General features: G+C 42.6%; 1 protein-coding gene across 1 annotated transcript in view; it reads right to left on the bottom strand.

Annotated features, from left to right (window-relative positions):
* Nucleotides 1-584: 584 nt before the first annotated feature.
* Nucleotides 585-21,688, bottom strand: part of DHRS12 (dehydrogenase/reductase 12) — a 33,983-nt gene continuing 12,879 nt past the window's right edge. Inside the window, 8 exon segments of the mRNA XM_057425073.1 lie at nucleotides 585-691; nucleotides 3,319-3,418; nucleotides 3,521-3,545; nucleotides 4,431-4,565; nucleotides 5,113-5,228; nucleotides 5,950-6,011; nucleotides 15,312-15,357; nucleotides 15,958-16,050. Of these exon segments, the coding sequence (XP_057281056.1) occupies nucleotides 585-691; nucleotides 3,319-3,418; nucleotides 3,521-3,545; nucleotides 4,431-4,565; nucleotides 5,113-5,228; nucleotides 5,950-6,011; nucleotides 15,312-15,357; nucleotides 15,958-16,050 (684 nt within the window).

The raw sequence follows: 21,688 nt of genomic DNA, 5'->3' as shown, positions 1-21,688 counted from the left end.
CAGCGTTCCTAAATTCTTGCTGTTTAAACATGAGGAAGCAGGTCACTTCTGCATACCAGCATTGATTTATAGAAACTGAATGCCATGAGGAATCCTTCCCTTTAAACTAAGCAGGTGATGCAAGGGTGAGGTTCTACTCCCAGTTGCAGGTTTGATCCCAGTCACCCTCACACAATGAAAGAAGCCACCAGCCTGTCAAGTACAGTAGTCAAACATAGTTTGAAACATTTACTACTTCTTTCCTGAGGGCCACTGAGGGAATTCTCCTTCGTATTTCTCTGAATGTTTTAAATGTTTTGGGGTAACTTCCCCAAGCCTTGATTTTTACTTTAATGCCTCCCCATTTTTCTTCCAACTCAAAGAACACAAGTTTACTGTGTCTTGAGACAGCAGGTGCATAGTCACAATGGGAGAGACTCTGCACCACTCTCCCCCATGATGAGAACACCTGAACCCAATTTCTTTTTAACATTCTGATGGCATCCTTCTTCCCCTCAACAGCAAGCACACTGCAGTACTGTGCAGTTAGCAGCTTTGCAGTTACACTGTGTTGGCAATGACACTAAGTTCTTGCACGAGTGGATTTAAACTTTCTGGGAGAGCTGTTCCAGCATCTCCATTAGCTTCTCCTTGTCCTCGAGTGGACTGTGGGTGCTTGCCAGGGGTAAGTGCGTAGGGACTGGTTGCCTGGCTGGAAGACAAAAAATAAAAGCCTTTATGGATACATTTAACTACCTCTTCTATCACAAAGGAGGTGTATTCCTCAAGACACTATACCACCCAAATATACCTCACAGTGTTAAAGCTAGGAAACATACACTCTAGGGATCTGAAAATGCTGTTAGTTAAATGTATCTTCCGAAACAGAAATCAAGTTAATTTAAATTGTATTCTGGGAATAGAGCTCTTGTCCTTTAGCATGGTGCGACTTAGACTGGGGAGCAAGAGCTCAGTTGTAGCTCGGGGCAGTACAGATAAAGGAAGGCCTTACTACGAATTTATGCCTCCTGCTCTGTGTCACTAGTGTAACTCCTGCAGACCAATAACTTGAAATTATTGCTACAGGCAGAGGTTGCTTTTGCAGCATGAGACAGGATTTTTCCTTGCTTCCTGAATAATGTTTCTAGTGTTACAAAAATTCCCCAACTGGGACCTTTTAGTTTGGATTATTTTTAGTCTTATAATGCTTATTTTCATGCTTAAAAGTAATGGTTAAATTCTAAATGCTAAAGAACTTCAGCTAATTGCACAATCACCAGAAGTAACATGTATTCAACATAAAGATGTCTGACCATATTTTCTCAATTTGACGCTTTGTTTGGTTTTCCAAATCTCATACTCTTCACTCACTCTGGAAATATAGCTGTATCTCCATCCATTCCAAGGGATTTTTCTCTAAGGACATGGAGTCTAGAGCCTGGGAACTTTGTGACAATGCTCTCAGATGTCTGTGCAGCTACAGTCAGAGCAGCACTGTTAGTCGGTTTAGGAAATCCAACTTCTGCAGTAACCAGCTGAGACCAGAAGAACGAGCTGTTGCAATACTGGGCAGCCTATCAGACTTCCCAGGGGAGCAGAGATGTTGCTCTCTTAAGAGCAAATGTTGTAACTGGCTGCACACACCACATAATCTCTGCTCATGGAAAACTGAGGAGAGAGAGAAATATGAAAAGGAACAATTCCTTTTCCATCACTGAACACGAACTGCTTCCTTCCTAGCCATAGTGCTTCCAGTAGCCTGTGCTAAAGTTTGGGAATTATGTGTGAAAGCCAAGTTCAGCATCATGGAGAAGATGCTTCTCATGTTTGGAAAGCTCGATTGTGTCAAACACTTCCTATTTATGTTGGCAAATGCAGTGAATCCTCATTGTAGAAGTCTCACTTCATTTCATTTATTTAAAAATATTTATTTTAATTTTTAATTAAATTAAGTTTTTTTTTCATTTATTTTAAATTTTATTTTAAAATAAAAAAGTTGACTTTGTTGTGCACTCGAAGGGAACAAAAGGAAATGGAGGGAAGGTGTGACTGGTTCAGCAAAAGTCTGTCTAGGGCCAGATGAGCAAAGGGACTAGATGAGGGTCTGCGGCAAGTGCTCCTGTACAAAAAGCCCTTTACTGAAAGGGCCTGAAGAGGCTTCATACTAAGCTGTGGTTTCCAAAGGGAAGTAGGAGAGAGAGAAATAACTGACTTCATCACTATTTGATAAGCACAGGACACAGACACAGGATTTCTCTTGCAGCCTTAAGAGTAGTTATGCCAAGACCAAAGCTCTCAAAAGTCTTAGCTATAGCTAAAGAGCCAAGGTGTGTCCCCTGTTTACTAAAGCTGGGGGTAGACAAAGGCTAAAGGGAAGAGCCTGGTGGAATTATGGTCTTAGAGAAAGAACAACTGAGCAGAAGCATTAGGACCAGAAGGTGACAGGAGTACAAAAAATGCAAAGTCTGGTTCTACAAAGAAGACTGACGAGCTCGGATGTGGGGTTTCTGCATATCCTAGATGATAACATAAAAGAAGTCTGGTCAAATACCTGTCAACCAACCCTGTGTGACTGTCTGGGAGGGGACAGAAGGGACAAAGTCAACCCAAATCCAGAAAAGTTTGAACTTCCAGCATGTTCCACTAGAAAATCGACGTATCAGTATTTGGAGGCCACATCCAACAAAAGTACTGGGCTTGTGTAAGCAATTACCCTGAGCTTTACCCTTCTCCTTCTGCACTGACCCTCATCGCCATTAAGACATCTATGCTTCCAGCTGCTCCTACTAAGATGCCTGTCATTTGTCTGGGAGAAAAGAAAGGCTCTGTCCTATTTTTCAATTCGCTATGCTTATAGTGCCAAAAATGCCACTGTGCACAATCTCCCAGTGTTAGAAAAAGGGGAACTGGCAGTTTTAACTATCATGGAATGGCAAGAAAAGCCTATCAAAGCAAAGCCAATCCCCAGTGCTCTGTGAGAAGGATGCTAATTTCTCAGCATCCTAAAAGATGGTATTTGACAGCTGTGATTCACCTTCTCTTGGCACAGTCCTGCTTACAGCTATTTTCATTAAAAAATGCCCAGCCCTCCCTCAAGAAAAGCTTTTAAGTCTTTATCAGCTACTTTAGAGGAAAAAAAAAAACAGGGATTTAACACAGTTGTTCTCTGGTTGCACAATGCTCACTTGAACTTTAAAGCTTGGAACGATCTTGAGAAATACTTTTGAACAACCCTTGCCTGGTCTGACCTTCATCCCCTGCCAAACCAGAGGGGGATCCTACAGTTCAGGCAACTTAGGAATCTCCACTGCTATGCAAAGTAAGACTCTGCTGCCTTACCTTGGATGAACAATCCTCTCAGTAAACTCATTGCTTCAGATGATACTGCCATCCACACAACAGCTCCCTGGGCCTCTGTGCACAGGATATTCTTCATATTCTAATAGAAATACTTGGACTGTGCAAAGATGTCAGATGTGGGAGAAACAGAAATACTCAAACTCAGGTATCCTAACAGGATTTTTAGCTCTTATTTTCTCACCATTTTTATGAAATCAGTTGCAGCACTGTATTTTAAAACTGTGCAGTCATCAGTACCTAAACCAATTACATAATTCATGTTTAAACTCTGGTTTCCCTTTATTTTGTCAAACAGGTGATGACTGAAGGCCCATCTCTCATGGCTGTTTATTTTTGAGGGTTGCAGAGTCCTTGAACTTTAAGGTGGGATAACTTCATTAGGCTTGAAATGCATAAAGTCTATGCAACAATAAATGTATTTTAAAGACAAATACATTTAGCTGGAAAGGGCAGCTTTCAAGTGTAAAGTAGATGGGGTAAATGCTTCTGGCATCAGAAGCAAATGTGGGAAACTGTATCCCTAGAAAAGACCTAGAGACTGGATTGCTAGTCTGCATCCCAAGCTTGGGTGTTAGGGGCTGGTAAGGTATTGTGGAATGCAACATGCATACTGGATAACTGATGCCTGCCTGCCAAGCCATGGTCACTGAGGAACAGCTGCAGCTCAGACAAAGGGCTCTCTGGCCAAACATGCTGCTTCCCAACGCCAGTAAACGTTTAGAGGAAGGGGAGAGGAACAGAGCTTGCACAACAGTGCGTGCTCCATTTTCCTATATGTGCTCACAAACTCCCAATGTCTGCAGGTTGGTACTTACAGAGGCAGAAGCTCTATCTGTGTGTTTAACAGTCCCTCTAAAAACGTAACTTAAAGGTTAGCTTAAAGAATTGTGGCTCTGCCGTGCATTTGATCAGGGCTGGAACCATTCATTGCCCATCATTATTCTCTGGATATACAAAAATAGCAGACACTGTGCAGAGCAGAGCTACCAAGGGGGTACAAAACTACTTTAAGCACCAATTTGGAGCCAAGAAATCACTGCATCTGTTTGAGATATCCACTTAGAAAGTTTTATTTCTCTTTGCCTTTAGACTAATCCTGAAAAGAAAGAATTATAGTCAGTGTTAAGCAGATATTATCTGGAGTGTCTGCCCAGCTGGGGTGCATAACAGAGAAACGGATGTTTCTGTGAGCTTTTCCCCATTGTTCTGTTAAGACAACTTGCTATCTCCAGGACAGAGCAAAAATAGCCAGACTAGCATCAAGCTCAACAGCCTGTCCACCAAATTAGCTCCCAGGGAGATAAACTACATCAAATGTGCTGTAAACGCCAGGGCATTTGTGCATAGCAGAAATACAGCCTTGCTCATCCTGACTGGATCTATGGGATAATTTTGTCAGAGACCGCCACGGTCCTTGCAATCCATATCCTGGCCACAAGCTTATTTTTAAAGTGGTTACAGTGCTTTTACTGACCATGTCTGCTGCTGCAGACTGTAGGGAAGAACTGAGCAGGAAGAAAAGGGTTTGTCAGCAAGGGACAGTTTTCCCCCTTGAGAGTTACCTTAAATCAAAAGAAAGCCTAGCCATGTTCTCCAGGCAAGATGGTATACATTTGTAAGTCCATGCCATCCCACTCCTGAACAGTATTGTTTGTGTGTTTCTGTATAGGTTGGGTGCAATGTGCAAGCAGCGGTGAACACCTGGCTTTTTTGCCAAGGAGATGGTATAAGCCATCTAGCAAAAGTGCTGGGATTTGTTTTAAAAGCATGAACTGTACCTTGGTTTGTGCATACATCATAGTTCCATCAGATGTCCTATTTCCTGACTACAAGTCAGGTATGTTTAGCATGGTATGTTGAACAAGCATGGCCCCAGAAGAGACAGTTATCTGTAATCAAAGGAATGAAAAGCAAATGAATGAAAAACAGAACCAGGAATTCCCCACAGTTGCACTCAGGCATGTAATGGGGTCTTCAGGCCATATTTGGAAGCACCTAGGGAGCAGGATTCTTCAGCATACTCTTTGCACCCTGCTTGTACTCATGTGTGGGGCTTACCTGGAGGTGAGGTGAAAAAAAACAGAATGTTTTTTTAGAAAGCAATTTTCATTCAAAGTGGGGTTGATTCCTTCAGGCAACTTTGTGCTTCTTCCCTTCCAAAAGTAATCGGGAGAAAGAAAACAGTAGAATTGAACTATTTGTAGTTGATAAGTTTAGCATTTATAGAAGGTAATTAGAAAATGGGAGGCTGTGCGAAACTTGGGAAATTTCATTTCAAACATATACCTGCTGTCCTATTTTACACCAAGATCTCTGAGGTTCTGTGCTCCTGTTACAGGTATTTTGCACTACACTGCAGGAGGTAACTTGCCCCAGGGAAAGTAAAAGGGGAAGTTTCCAAAGGAACTGTTCACTTTGATTTCCAATGAAGGGTTGAGAGTAGCAGGCAGGAGCTTTTGCCTTGGAGAAGGAGGTGGCCTTTCGCAAAATCCAAGAGGATTCTAGAGATTATAACTAATCCTGTATTGCCAGTGAAGTCAAAGAAATGCTGTCACAAACCAGAAGGTAAGAACAGTAAACCACCGCTTTTCAACAGCATCGCATACTCACCAGTCTGGAATCAGCTGCTTTTTCCAGGAGGGGCAGCAGAGCAGTTGTCAGAATGTAAGTACCTAAAAGACAGACAGGCACCAACACTAACTTTTGCTTTTAAAAATACTTTCTTCTCTCCTCACCCTCTGCAACAACCTAAACCCCAAAGTCTCTTTATTTCTGACACTTGATCTGAATTTGATGATGATTTTTGTCGCTGCTTTATTTGCAATATGCCAACTCAACTTGTAGGGGTCCACGTTGCTGCACATTTACCAAAAGGCACATCAGTTATTTTATAGACTTTTATGTTTATTGTACTTATGGAGCAAACTGCTCACTACATTCAGCCATGACTTTGAAGGCAAAATGCCTCAGGTACAGATGTCCTTGGGTGGAGGCGATGGCGGTGAAGAAACAGGGAATGCATTTCTCCTCCCTGTGTGACATACATACATGTGTCTATGCCAAGTCATGAACAAGAGAAGCAAATTGTGCTTCACGCTTGTGTTTCTCAGGGCCTTGCATGTTCACTTAAGACTCACCCATTTTTGCCTTCTCACTGTGAAATCACTTGGAGTACGCTGACACTTTTGATTTGTGCTGCACACAAAAAATGTCTCTTAAATCCCCAGCGTGACAATTAGAGAAGGTAAAGGAGTCCTTGGCAGGGGGTGAAGGGCGGAATAATAATGTTGTGTGCCCAAGGCTGAGCTATGATTACCTGGGGAAACTTATTGGGTCCATCCCCATTATAGCGTTCATTCAGCTTAGATTTATACGTACCACACAAATATATCCCATTACAGTTGTTACCGTGACCAGCAAAGTTTGTTATTCAAAACACTGCTCAACACGAGTGTATGTGAGTCAGACACACCTAATGATGTTTCGCCTGCTGAAGTGTAACACAGGGATTTTTCTTTTCTCTCTTCAGGGATATTTTTTGTTATTTTTCCCTTTAAACTGTATTTTAAAAACTGTATTTTAAAAACTGTTTAATTCCAAATGAATTTGCCCTATTTAGTCTATTGTTTCCGCTTCAAGTACAATAATCCCTCTCTTCTCTTCACAAATGGCTCCAGTTCAACAATTTATGTCAGTGATAAACATACTATTTTCCATGAGCTACCAAGGCCATGTTTTCCACTAGACATGAAGACTTCAGCATGTGTCTTTATAACCTCTTTTCTGCAGAGGCAGTGAGATCACCCAGTTAAAATGCAGCCTGTTTATAAATATGCTACCAAAATCAAATGCATTATATGCTTAGTGCACAAACTGTTCAGTTTCCCCGTCAGTCACAGTGATCTTCATTTCCTCTGTGTAATCAGAGGGACATCCATATACACACAATATATTAAGCCCCTGGCAAATGAAGCAAAGTGAATGTGCAGCAGATGAGTGAATGCAGCCTGTCTTCAGCAGAAAATGCAAGCAAAAGCAGTTGCTGGTGAATAATGAGAGCCCATACGTCTCCCCTGGTAGTGGTGGGGGACTGAAGGGTGACATCATGAGGACAAGAGCTACTGCTGACTGTTACAGGAGACTGGCGCCATGTGAAAACCCCAAATACACCAATTCCTTCAGTACAAGCTGAGAGCATGGATTAAATTCCAATTTGCTACGGATTCTTCAAGTGCGAAGTAACATCATGTCTTGGTTAAATAAGCTACATCTCCTACTGGCAGAGCTGCAATGCGCCAGCTATGACGACGCTTGGTTTTACTGTCCCACAGATCAATCTACACTTTTAAGGGGCTTTGTGTTGATTTGTTAATTCTAAAGGGATGCAAAGATGAATGCACTAACATTGCCTCATTTACAACTGAGTTCTGTTTTGTTTTCCAGCTGGATGAGTGTCCTGGGTTCAGCAGTAGCAGTCATGTTTTTCCTTTGTGTTAACTGGTGCAGTGCTGTGTTTTGACTTCCAGCTTGAGAACAGTGTTGGTGAAGCCGATGTTTTCGGTTGTTGCTAAGTGATGTTTACCCTGACCAAGGACTCTGTGAGGCTCATGCTCTGCCAGGGAGGAGGGGAAGCTGTGAGGAAGCAGAGACGGGGAGCCTGACCCGGGCTAGCTGGGGAGGTATTCCATATCACAGCATGTCATGCCCGGGGTGAGGGGTAACTGGGGTTACCCGGAAGGACAGGGGCTTCCGGGTGGAACTCGTTTTTCTTGGCCGGTGGTATCGTATTCTCTTCCCTTGTTATTTTCCCTTATCATTGTTTTAGCTGATAGTAGCGGTGGTGATTTGTTGCTGGACTGTTCTTGTCTCAACCCGTAGGAGTTGCACTCTCTCGATCCTCCTCCCCGTTCCTCCGGGAGCAGGGAAGGGGAGAGCCCCGGTGCAGGGGGGGGGGGGAACGGACGGACCACAATTGTTGTCAGCTCGGCACCACTCACTGGGAGTAAGTGAACAAGTTACCTGACTGGGTTTAAACCATGACAATGAGACAAATGTTCAACGCCAAAAATCCTGCTTATAGCAACTACAGCTTGTCAGAAGTTTATGTGCTTATTTAAAACCACAAAACAACTGCAAAACTAGCATCTCCTCTCTTCCTTCAGTTTATTAACAATTCAATAAATCCCACAGAGTCAGAGCACTTCATCATTTTGCCCCACAAAACCACATGCTAATTTGCTTTGAGACAGAGGGCAAAAAGACCAGTCTTGATTTCAGCTTCATAGAATCATAGAATAGTTAGGGTTGGAAAGGACTTTAAGATCATCTAGTTCCAAACCCCCTGCCATGGTCAGGGACACCTCACACTAAACCATCTCACCCAAGGCTTCGTCCAACCTGGCTTCCTATGGTAAGTGCTAGTATCTCATAGGACACAGCTGGGACACGTCATTAGGCAGGCATTAAGACTGAAGCACTTAATTTCACCCAGTACAAAATATTTCACCAAATATTGTCCTTGTTTTAATTGTTTGAACACAAACTCCTTAGTATTTTAACCACTACACTTGGATATTGTATGTTCTTGTTTGATTGGGCTGGTTTGTCAGGTAAAACAGCTTGGACGAGAAGTTTAGTACGATACTAGTAGAATAGATGTACCTTATTAAGAAGAGTTATATTGTCAATTGGGATACATCATCAATTGAAACCTCCACATCTTTATTCATGTAAAAGCTGGCACATAGTATGGCAGTTACATTCAAACCCATAGGAAGAATGCTAAGCGTAGCCAGTGCAGAGGCCTGGCACTGCCACATACCTCATGTCATGTGCTTTGCCAAACACAGCTGTACTGGAGCATGTAGTAATACAGAAATTAATTTCTAAGTGAAATGGGAAGCTACAGATGTATGCATTGCCTGACACAGTCCTGCTTATAAAAGCAGGAATTGCATTTACAGTATAAAAAATGAAAAAGGAAAAATTCCTTATTTTTGGTAAAAAAAACAATTTTGCAAGGAAAACCAAGACTGATTTGGTAGAAGAAACTTCATTTCCTTCTCCCCCCACTTAAGGAAATTAAGGTATCATACAAATTATTTATCCTTTTGCTAATAACTCAAAATTAATATCAACACACTGGACATCTGCCTTTCCAAAATGAACACTTCAGCATTCAAGTACATTTCCTTGACACAAAAATCACTTATGTCTGTCAAAGGAGAAACCTCCTCCTGCAGAGCAGAATTAAAGATGGTAAAGCATATCAAGTGTGATTAATGCTTAATTATCTCTGTGTTCAAACTGTACAGGTTTGGTTTGGTTTTGTTTTTTTTTTGTTTAAAAGACCAAGAGAGAACACAAAGGTGCACATGAAGGGAAAGGTGATGACCAACAGTGATGTGCCTTGCACCGAAAACATTAAGCACTGGGATATCTTGGTGATCCTGCCCCTCTTCTGAGAGGACTTCAGGAATTCTGTCAGAAACAAAGGAAGACCTTTTCTTTTTTACCAGAAAAAAACAACTGCCACTACTCCTGAGGGTTTCTGAGGAACGCATGTCCTTGTCTCAAGCAGATACTCTGTGGATGGAGATGCTCAGCCTTGAGGCCACCACATTTCCCAGTGTCTGTTTCGCAGCAGCTGTATCTACAACAGACATGTGGCACCTGGGAGCAGGATGCTTCTGTCTGAACAGTTCTCCTGGACTATAGCCCATTTTTTGCACAGGTCTGAGTGCCTGCAGGAAAGAGCAGGCTGTTTTGAATTACTCACACTGTGGGAACTTGAGCAGCAGGCTCTCTCTGACACACATCTCAGACCCAGCAGGCAGGGAGCTATGAGTACACCTACATGGCAGTGCTGGACATACAGCTGTACTACCTGCATCTGTGACTGTGTTACAGAGGCTAGATGCTTGTACATCATTTTTTTTTTGCAGCCATTGGAAGGTATATTGTCTACATGGCCTGAAAGCTTGACTCCCACTGGTGCAGTAGAGGGGAAAAAATAATTTTGCAGTGAAATGGTATAAAACATCCCTTTAAAAGCTGTTCCACAAAGGAGTCCAGCAAAATGAATCTGGGAACTTGCTCAGAAGTAGCAGGAAGGCAGAAAAGACTGGGTAACCATCCAGTCTATCACCCCCACGTACAGGATTTCATCTTGCCCTCGCTGAACTCTGCTAGGTGAGAATTTGACTAGAGAAACCTACTGGACAAGCTATAGCCCAGTTCCACGTTATGAGGTTTGACACAGAACTTGTTGGCAGTGTTTTCTCCAGTTAAAGAGGCTCCTGGGACTGATGCACAATTTCTTTTAAAGGTAAACATCCTCTCAACATTTGGTTTTCTTTTGAAAAATTCCTGTAAGTTGCACATCTTGAAGCTGAGCTCACATAATAGGAAATCATATATAATAAACACGGTATAATCAAAACCTTCCTATAAGGATAGAGCAACTTCATTCAATCAGCTCTATCATACAGTAGGTTAGACACCGTGGGTTGTCAGTCTGCACGTTACACATGGTAATTCCAGTAAAAGCAAGGAGCGTGGCACTTAATGAGAACACACTTTGTTCATACACACTCCTGCTCAAGTGCTGATCACATGAATGTTTCTTTAAGTTTCATGTTTACTCTCTAAAGGAATTGCACACATTCCCTTGTGGTCTGTTTTGTAATTGCTCTGCTTGCTCCAAGATCTTCTCAATTTCTTTGAGAAATGTCATATTGTGGTTCAATTAATGACTCTTGTTTCTAATGCCACACAGTGAATTCCTTTGTCAACCTATATGAGCAGTAATTCAGTGCCTTCACAATCACATAGTGAAACTTTGATGATGCAAGCATAGAAAACGGGGAGCTGTTATGGAGATAAACATTCAATTTGTGTGCAAAGTTGTTTAAAACAAAACACTTCAAAAGTCAGCTTGTCAGCTGCACAAACTCCTAAATAAAAGTATGCTCCTTTTGCATCACCTGAACCAGAAGCTGAGGGGACTCTATGGAAAACACTGTGGTTGGGTTTTGCAGGAGGGTAGCTCTGAACATTACTCCAACAGTTACTTCTCTGTGGATCCCACCATCTCTACCACAGTACAACCAAAGTGAAAGCTATCCCCATGCAAGGTACAGAAGTCTACAGTATATTACAGACTGGTCCGTCCCACAGAGAACTACAAACCATTCTGTACTAGAACACAAAACTAAGCAAAACACAGAATAACCCTAAGAGAAAATATAAACATTGGGAAAGCAGAGTTCCAAAATGCTGGTGGTAGCAGGCTAAAGCTGAGTTACAAAACCTGGAAGACTCCTGAGGATTCATATTTCAGACTTGGAACAGGATATCATGTATAGTGATGGTATATGAATACATACTCCTCGCTGCTTTACAGGTTTAAAGTGACCCCAAAACCTGTACTTCAGAATTGATTTGTAAAGAAAATTATGGTTTCAGAAGAAGTAATTTTGTAAAGCCACTACCTGTTTATAATATCAAATTAATTGATGATGCAATTATTGCAGACCCAAGTACCTTGGTGGATTCTAGAATAATTTTTGCTTGATGTCCTATTTGGCAATTAGTAGTAAATTGTTGGTGAGGTTTTTCATCTGCTAACATTCAGATAAAGGCAGGCAGCCAGCACTACACTCAGTGAAGTTTCCCATCTGCCTGAGTTTTAGAGTATTATTAGGAACAGTGTTATTTCAACTGTGAAAAAAGTGGGAACAGAAAAAAACCCTCTCCTTTTATTATACAGATTTCAATGGCTCATTCATCTGGTAAAAATCATTTAAATTGCCTTCCTTTTCCTATGTTCAAGGCTTTTAAAAAAAGAACACACTGACAGTCCTCCTTGACCTGGTTATCTTGTCAAGCCTGCAGTTTATGCAGTTGCAAGCAAGAGACATCCCTGGATCTGCCTGCTGAGTACAAGATCAAGAATGAAGATTTTAGCTTGCTGTCTCTGAGGGCCAATTCTACCACATTAGCAATAACAGAGTGTACAGGAAGAGCTAATGAACATGAGGAACAAAACAAAGGTTTACATCTCCCTTGAATTACAAAGCTCAGCTCAGTAAGGGTTCCTCTGTGTCCTGGGAACCTAGGCTGAAGCCTAGTACAGCTAGTGGATATGCAATTACATTTAACCTTATCCTTTCATGTAGCACTTCTTATCCATAAGTCTCAAAGCTCTTTGGAAAGAAAATTGGTATCATAGTTTCCTTTTCACAGGTAAGGTTGTCTTGCCAAAGATCAGGCAGTGACCTTATGGCAGAATGACAGCTGATATCCAAGCTGCCTGATTTCCAAGTGGCTCGGAACACACAGCCCACCAGGCTGCTCTGCCTTCTGTGAAACACCAGTTAGATATGGCTTACGTGTAGGGAACAGACTGACAAATATCCATAAAGGTTAGGCAATTTGCTGTAGATGGCCTGTACTGCTACTGCTGCAAAAAAGCATTTTATTTCCTCTGGCTTATCTCTTCTTGCCCAGAGAGTAAATATATATGGCTGTATTATTAAAACACGAGAGCACATTAGACTATAGAAAAGATGCATACTGGGAGCATTACTTATGTATGTCTGAGCGTGTTTTAGCATTCCCTTGGCTGGTCAGTAGCAATAAAAATATAACATATATGCCATTTTTCCATGTCAAGCAATAAGATGTGTTGAGTAAAAGTAAAGTGAGGCAGGCTATAAAACAAGGATTGTTTCAGTTAAATGTCTAGTGCTTCAATAAGAACATGCTGAACTTGCCTACCAATGCTGACAGGTTTTTTCCAGAATGACTGAATATTGCCAGTTTGGAAAGTCTTTGTTGGGAGTTTTAATAAAACAAGGAAAATTAAATTTTACTTAAAAAAAAAGGAAGTGTTGGCTCAGAAGTCTGCAAGTCTCATCAAAAGAAATGATTGTCACTGCCCAGCTTCTGAGTACAAGGCCAGCCTGTGGGAGGAAATGTAAGGGCAACAACATGCTACCTAAAAGATACACATATAAATCCTGCTCATCATGATTGGCAGCTCCCCATGAAGTGTGCCCACATTACCCCAAGACAGTCGCTCAGTTTCATACTGATGGTGTGATTCAACCAGCAACGTGCCATTTCAGACACGTGTCTTGCTACTGCCCCCACATTACAGTGTAAGTGCTGCGCAGCTGTTGTGCTCTCTACACCTTCACTGAGCTGAAGCAATCAGAGCAACAATTCTTGGGGATTTAGCAAGGATAAAAGGTAAGACATTTTATGTGACAGCAATAACAGAACCACAACAAGTCACGTGGTGTTTGTATCTGAACCCCATTTTAAGTGTGCTAGGCACCAGCACAGGTACGGCTGCTGCTGCCTGATCGATGCAGTTTGAACTTGATTATTAGACAAACCATACAGAGCCTGAACTGTCACCATGCACTTTGCATTTTCATGACCTTCACCCACTTGCATATTCTGACAACACCAGAGAGGACTCTGCCCCTTCTATTTCAGTGAGCTGCCCTCAATTAGCTAGTCAGTGGTGCTCCACATTAAGGGAAGTTCACCTTCTAATCCAACCAGTATTGGTTTTGAACATATTCATCTTATCTACCTGAGGAATTATGCATTCACTTACCTCATATACATCCAAGAAAAGATCAGGATATAAAGTATGTTTCACAAGCCAGATAACCAGTTAGAACTGAACTCCATTATGCTTGAAAACAGAGTAACAAGTCAGCCAGGAGGAAAATATTCATAGATTTGGTTTAAAAGCTCCTCAGCATTTCAGATGTGCAGTTCTACAGCTTATATGAATATTAATCAGATACAGAATTCAAAGGCTATGCCCTGCATTTAAAGCATGTTATAGTTCAGAGTCTTATATTCTTAGATAATTACAACCTACACACTCCTTTACTTGACCAGAGCTAAGATCCAGATAGGAAAAAAACAACAGTGAAAGAAAGATGGAAGGATCACATTGCATGTGAAGATATGAAAAAGAAAATAAACATACTATTCCATCTTGTTTCTGCAGAAATCAAGCAGTCATGACTTACTGCTTCCATGCTGATGCTGAGGGGGACAACTACAGATTTTCAAACCAGGATCTTGAGCCCATGTCACCCTTCAGGCTCTAGCTTTTCTGGGGAAAAAGGCAGAGAGAGCAATTTAGTTTGTTCTCTCAGCCCACATTCTAGTTTACAGCCAACTGATATACCAGCCATATCTAATTTAGCCAAGCTTTTCTCTGGGAACCTATAACCATGGATAGTTACCAATACAGAAATAACTTCTCCAAAGTAAAGCATGCCCAAAGGTACCTAGCTCTTATGAAAATTACTTAACACAGCATCTACTCTGAGAGGCATTTTCTCCATGCAGCTTTCTCCTACTACTATCTCCAGCAGATACGATTTATTACCCTATCTCTGACTTTGAAAACTCCTGCACCATTGAGAGCATTCATGTGTCTGACCTGCATGCACAGAAGCTTTCTCTTGCACAGACAGCCTGTTCCAGCTCAATTAAGTCCCTCTTGATTCTAAAAGCTTCAAAGTTAATCCTTATTGCTGCCTAGAGAGAGCCAGTCTGAGGAAACAACCAGCCCCTGCCTGAACTCTGCAGAAGTTGGACAAGAAGATAACTTACCTGTTTCACCTTATCTGCTCAAATGTGTGATCACCACATTGACTTCTCATACAGTCATGCAATAAGTGATACACAAATGAACAAAGGAGATCTACATGTAGCATTCATAAAAGATAACACAGGAATTCCCCTAGTTCACTATAATCATTATTCAGCCTCCTCTGTGCAGCTTCATCTCCCTAGTGGGGCTGATTCATAGCTGGGAAAGAAGAACTTGATGCTTCTATTTGTGTGGTAAAATCTAATTCAAGTGATGCACCAGCACAGTTCCTCAACAATTAATTTCCTCAGTGTTTAAAACTAAACCAAAACGTTTGTTTCACTCTGCTTCTGGAAGAACTGCACCTTTGTGCATTGCTGGATTTCTGCCTGAAAGACCCACAGGAGGGTTAAACTAACTTCAGGTGAATACATTTTGCAAAGTGGAAGTTTTTGTACTTCTGCAGGCAGTGGAAATTTGATGGCAAAATAAAATTCACTTTAAAATCTGACAATGAGAAACAGAAGAAAGTTAGCACAAGCAAATGAATCTGCGCCTTTATATTTGAATTAATTGCCACTTCAATGCAGTCAGACTTGCAGAAAAAAGTAAGCCGTATGTACCATGTCAGCTAAGCAAAAGACGTGTCTAAGATGTTAGTTTCCAAAGTAAATAAGACTTAAGGAGGCAAGACAGAAAAAAGGTTGAGTATAAAACCTAACAACGGTAATGAGAGTCTAGCAGAAAATGTGCGCTAAGAACTTCAAAATATGCAGCTAAAAAATCTGCCTTTCTTTTTTTGTAGCATTTCTCTGTATATGAATTGAGAATGGACAAGAGTAAACAGACATGGAGACTAACGCAAACACATTTAGAGCAAATTAAGCAGAGAACTGTGGGCAAAATTGTGAAATGCAAGCTACCTGTTGGACAAATTCATAGGCTATGCACTCCGAAGACAGACACAGGATTGAAGTATGCAGACTTACCCACACATCTCATTTATGTTCAATTTTGAATATTTCAGCAAACTTTCAGATTTTCTTGGTGTCAGATATATCCAGAATATGCAAGAAAATATTCTAGAGTAGCAAAAATAATGTTAGAGCCAACAGGGACAGTGAAGGACCCTTCAGGACTCTTCACTCTTAAGACCTCTCTAGGCAAAAAGGTATTCAAACAGTATGAAAAAATTTTATCTCCAGAACATAAGTAAACAACTTAGGTTAACACGGACAACTGGGAGTTCTAATTCTAGTCCTTAAAATATGCAGTCATGTGCCTCCAGTGTTTGACCATCCTCATGATAAAACAAACAAATCCTATTATCTAGTCAGAATTTTTCCCTGTTACAACATGTGCCTGCTGCCTCTTGTCCTTTCACTGCAGACGTCCAAGAGAAGCATGAGAATGCCTTCTCTACACTGTCCCATCTCACACCTGTAGACTATAGCAAGACATATCTCAACCTTCTCTTATCACTGAGCAAAACCAGCCCTCTCAGCCTCTCCTTGCGCATCACACATCCATATCCCTAGTCACCCTGGCAGTTGGACTTGCTCCAGGACATCAATGACTTCCTCATTCTGGGTAACCCCAGACTGGGCACAGGACTCCTGCTGCGGGCTCACAAAGGCTTAACAGAGAGGAAGATGCCCTTCCCTCAGCCTGCTGGCCACAGTCATTTTCACAGAGCCTGAGGTGTGGTTGGCCTCCCCTGCCACAACTCTAGGTCCTTCTCTGCAAAGCTGCTCTCCAGCCAGCCCATCCCAGCCTGTACTGCTCTGTAGGGTTACTCCACCCCAGGGCAGGCCTGTGCATCTGCTCCTGGTGAACTTCATGAGGTTCACATCAGCTCAGTTCCTCACCTGTCAAATCCTTCTGAGCAGCAGCCTGACTCTCCAGCTTCCACCCTGATCCAAGATCATCTGCATTCTGGCAAACACTGTGCTTCACTCCATCACCCAAGTTGTTAAGAGACATTCAACAGCTTTTGATCCTGCATTGACTCATCAGGGATGACACTAAAATATTGTTAACAGATCAGCTCTGTACTGCTGATTGCCACTTTCTGAGCCGTATGTTCCACATAGTTTTCCACTCAGCTTGTCATCCACCAGTTCAAATCACATCTCTCCAAACTGGCTACAAGGATACTACAGCAGACCGTGTAAAAGCCTTGGGAAAGTGAAGAAGTGGCAAGCACTGCTCTCCTCTTGTCCATAGTCAGTCATCTCACCAATGGTGGAGACCAGGATGGTCAGGACAGGTTTGCCCTTAATAAATCTACACTTTTGTTCTCAATCACGTTCCTGTGTTCCATGGGGATTTGCTCCATAGTTTTCCTGGAGAGCAAGGTGAGGCTGACCAGCCTGTACTTCCCTAAATCCTGCTTGCCTTTTCTGGAGATGAGTGGTTTCCCTTTTTCTGGGTAACAGGAAGCACGTCCTGCTTTGAGGAGGTTTCCCTGGAAGATAACCACCTTTTTCCCAAGTCGTTTTGCTCTCCATGGCTGTCTCCTGTGGGATCCTGCCAACCAGGTCCATAAAAAAAAAAAAAAAAGGAAAAATCTGCTTTCCTAAAACCAAAGACTAAATTACTGCTCATCCTTCTTGTCTGTCTCGATCTTAAATTCCACAATCTCATGGGCACTTCCACCAGCTATTGAAGACTGCTATTTATAGCAGGCCCAGCAGAGATCATCTCTAGCTGTCTTGTTAAACACTAATAACAAAACATTGTCCTCGATGCTCTCCAGAAATCTCCTGGATTGTTTATGCCTTTCTGTTTTGCCACAGGTATTGGGGTGGTTCAAGTGTTCCTTGAGTACCAGGACCTGTGATCACAGGGTTTCCCTAGACTTCTAAAAAAGGCTCCATCTACTTCACCAGGAAGTCTGCAGTAGACACCCACTATAACATCATCCACATTGATCTGACCTCTGTGCCTTACCCATAAACTCTCAACTGGCTCATACATTTCAGAGCAAAGCTCCATGCATTAAAGCCACTCCTTTGCATTGAGCACAACTCCTCCTCCTTGTGTTCCCATCTTGCCTTTCTAAAAGGGTCTGTATAAGACCATTCCGTGGCAACCATATCTCTCTAATTGCAGTGAGATCACAGCTCTGCAACTATGCATGGATTTCCTATGCTATGCGTATTCATGTACGGCACCCGAGATGGGCTTCAGTCATGTTACTTTCACAGGAAAGCTGTGAGAGCCTTCTCCATTGTGCTGTCAAATGCTAGAAACATACTCACTTTCCCCATGATTCCACTACTCTTGTGGGTTTGGTCACCATCTGTCAGTGAAACCAGTTTAAAGCCCATCTCAAAGGCAAACTTAAGCTGGTTGCCAAAGATACTTTTGGCTCCACTTTGTCACTGCTTCTCAGGAAGAAGAACATCAAAGATATCATAAAGGCCAAAGACAAAATGACAAAGGCCAAAGTGACACCAGCATCATACTCAGGTGTTAACCTGCAGGGTGCATGTGCTCCTACCCAAGCCTTTCTCTTTCACTGGAACGATTTAGGAGAGCACTACTTGGGCTCTCAGGCCCTTCACTCTCTCTAAGAACTCTTGATGAGCTTAAGGTCACCCCTCACAATGACATGGATGCCCATGCTGGGCAAGAAGAAGTCCTAGTCTCAGGTCCAGAGAAGCCTCATCAGACTCTCCACAGTACCCTAGATCTGACTGCCCAGAAAGAGATAAGCAGCCCAAGACATCAAGCCAAGACTGTAGATGGATGCCTCCATCCCCCACGGGAGAGAGCCTCCAGCCATAATCACCCATCACTTCCTCCCAGTGCTGACAACCAGTGATTCAAGCTCATCTGTCTCCAATACCTACCCTGACAGAACTTGCTCTTCCTCATCTGTTACCATGGCACTATACCTATCTTGTAAATGCACGTCTGCAGGCAGAGAATGAACCTGCCTTCTGTTGCCAACAGTCCCAAGCTTCCATTCCTCCTCATCTTGGGAGTCTCTATCCTCCACTTACATGAGCATAGCTTCTATCTGTCCCTTCTTCCGTGCAATGTGGGGTTTGTGCTCTTCTACTCTCTGCAAAGATCCTGTCAATCTCCTATTTCTGGTCCCTATGGCTATGCAGCCTGCTCATCTCCTGCTGCCACTTCACCTGGCAGCCTCACACTTTGATGGCAGCAGAACCCAGCAGATGAGGCCATCACCATGTTCTGCCCCAGGCTCAGGAAGAAGCACCAGTCACTCCCTGCTGCCCAGCATCTACCACATAATTCCTCTGGAGCTTGGGCCAGGATTCCACATTGCCAGGGCAGTTGCTCCAACCATGGCAGGAAAAGCACACTTTCAGGTGCCCACTCCAGCTGCCTCAGAGTGTTGGGTGCCTTCTGCACACCCTTTCATGGTGCATTAACTGCTAAGTCCTTGTTAGCCACTCCATGCCACAACAGCTTTGCAGTGATTTTAACTACTTTGGAAAGGAATGTGGGTGCAATAGAATAAAAAAAAGAAATTGAAAAGCTTGACACAGAGCAAAGTTATAATTTTCTAAACCACTAAAGCTAGAAATATTTCCTCTCTCTAAACATCAAAAACCTTTTACTGTTTGTTAAGGCAATTCTCTTGCTTTTTACAGATTTGTATTCTACCCAGTAGCAGCACAGTGGTATTTATCAGCATACAAAAGGCATGTCAACTCCTACTCTTCTCTTAGATAGCACTTAGCCTCAAAGACTCTCCACAGATAGTCCTATGACGTATCCCAGGATAAGGCAGTTTTAAAATAATTATGCAGAGGATGTGTTCCCATGCAAAACAACAAATAATCATTAAAGGACCTCCTGTCTTTCCAAGTTGCTTCTTTAAATACTCATTATACAAGCAAATGAGGTAAGAGAAGAAGCTGAGAAAATTGTAAGGCATTATTCCATGCATATAATTCTGCTTGCCTGAAGAGAAAAACCACATGATTTTTTTTCTCAAGCCACTGGATTTCAGCTCCTTATTTGAGTTAGGCGAGAATTTTCTCCTTTTAATGTTCATTTCTGTCCAAAAGCTGCTCTGCTCTTTCTAATTTGAGACCTCTCCAAGAGCTTTCTAGTTTTAAAGTAACCACCATTATCTACTGGTACAGAAAAGCTGAAGTTTTCTGGGCAAATGTTCAATATTACATGTGATTTCAGAGAGTGAAAAGGATGTAAATCAGCACTTATCCGCCTAAGACCGTCACATTGGTTCAGAAAAAGGACACACAGGCCTGCCCGCTATGAAAGTCATGGTAGCAAAGCTTTTTTCAAAATGAGACCTAATCTTAATGACTACATCTACTTTAACGTATTAGGAGAACTTTCTAGTTCCCGGTGCATGCCAAATAACTCCAATACAGCACTGAACTTCAACATGTCTTTCTGTGGAAGACGGAAAAAATCTTTGGTGTATACTACAACAGGATCACTGTTCAGATGATCAGGGAGAGCAAGTTAAGTCTGGATACAGCTTGTCAAGCTGCAGATAAAGCATTTTGTTGTCACCCTGTATGGCTTCTGAATAAGCACTTATAAAGAAGGATGCTCTTGTGGACTCCTTGTACAGCTTGTCTAACTGAATGCTTCCTATAAAAATGCTCTGTCTTCAGGGTCGTGAACAAGTTCTGCAGTGCCCTCATACTCTTTCATGACTAGAGAAACTAGAGGTTTGCATCCTGATGAAAAGTGGAAATGTGGTAATTGTGCTGCTTTTAGGGAAGAAAATTATTGGCATCAAATTTTGTTTCACCAAATGACAGAAAACAGAACATGAAGGAGCCTTCAGAGGTCAGACTCACTGTCGTGGTTTAAACCCAGTCAGGTACAGTCAGGTAACTTGTTCACTCACTCCCAGTGAGTGGTGCCGAGCTGACAACAATTGAGATCCGTGTCCGCCTCTCCCCCCCCCCCCCCCCCCCCCCCCCCCCCCCCGGGCTCTCCCCTTCCCCGCTTCCGGAGGAACGGGGAGGAGGATCGAGAGAGTGCAACTCCTACGGGTTGAGACAAGAACAGTCCAGCAACAAATCACCACCGCTACTATCAGCTAAAACAATGATAAGGGAAAATAACAAGGGAAGAAAATACGATACCACCAGCCAAGAAAGCGTGTTCCACCCGGAAGCCCCTGTCCTTCCGGGTAACCCCAGTTACCCCTCACCCCGGGCATGACGTGCTGTGGTATGGAATACCTCCCTGGCTAGCCCGGGTCAGGCGCCCCGTCTCTGCTTCCTCACAGCTTCCCCTCCTCCCTGGCAGAGCATGAGCCTCACAGAGTCCTTGGTCAGGGTAAACATCACTTAGCAACAACCGAAAACATCGGCTTCACCAACACTGTTCTCAAGCTAGAAGTCAAAACACAGCACTGCACCAGTTAACACAAAGGAAAAAACATGACTGCTACTGCTGAACCCAGGACATTATCCACCCCTTATTCCATACCATTCACGTTGTGCTCAGATCCCACATTTTCAATACACCATCGCTCTCCCACATATATACATCCATATACATACAGACCAAGAGGAAAAAATCATTTTCTTAGTGCATGGACCAATCCCTATAACGCTGCCGAGTCCATTCGGTCCATGATGTTCAAAGTTCATTCTCTGTTGGGATGATGGCTGGAGGGAAGTCAGGGCCAGTCGCTGGTGACCTGGAGACATCTAGTTGATGGGCTATAAAAGCATTACACAGCAGGCAACA

The sequence above is a fragment of the Pezoporus wallicus genome, unplaced genomic scaffold (assembly GCF_028554395.1).
Source record: "Pezoporus wallicus isolate ANWC-B61680 ecotype Strahan unplaced genomic scaffold, APGP_CSIRO_Pwel_v1 contig_6488, whole genome shotgun sequence".
In the NCBI taxonomy this organism is placed as follows: Eukaryota; Metazoa; Chordata; class Aves; order Psittaciformes; family Psittacidae; genus Pezoporus; species Pezoporus wallicus.
The sequence above is the reverse complement of the archived record's forward strand: the minus strand, read 5'-3'. Positions and strand labels throughout refer to the sequence as shown.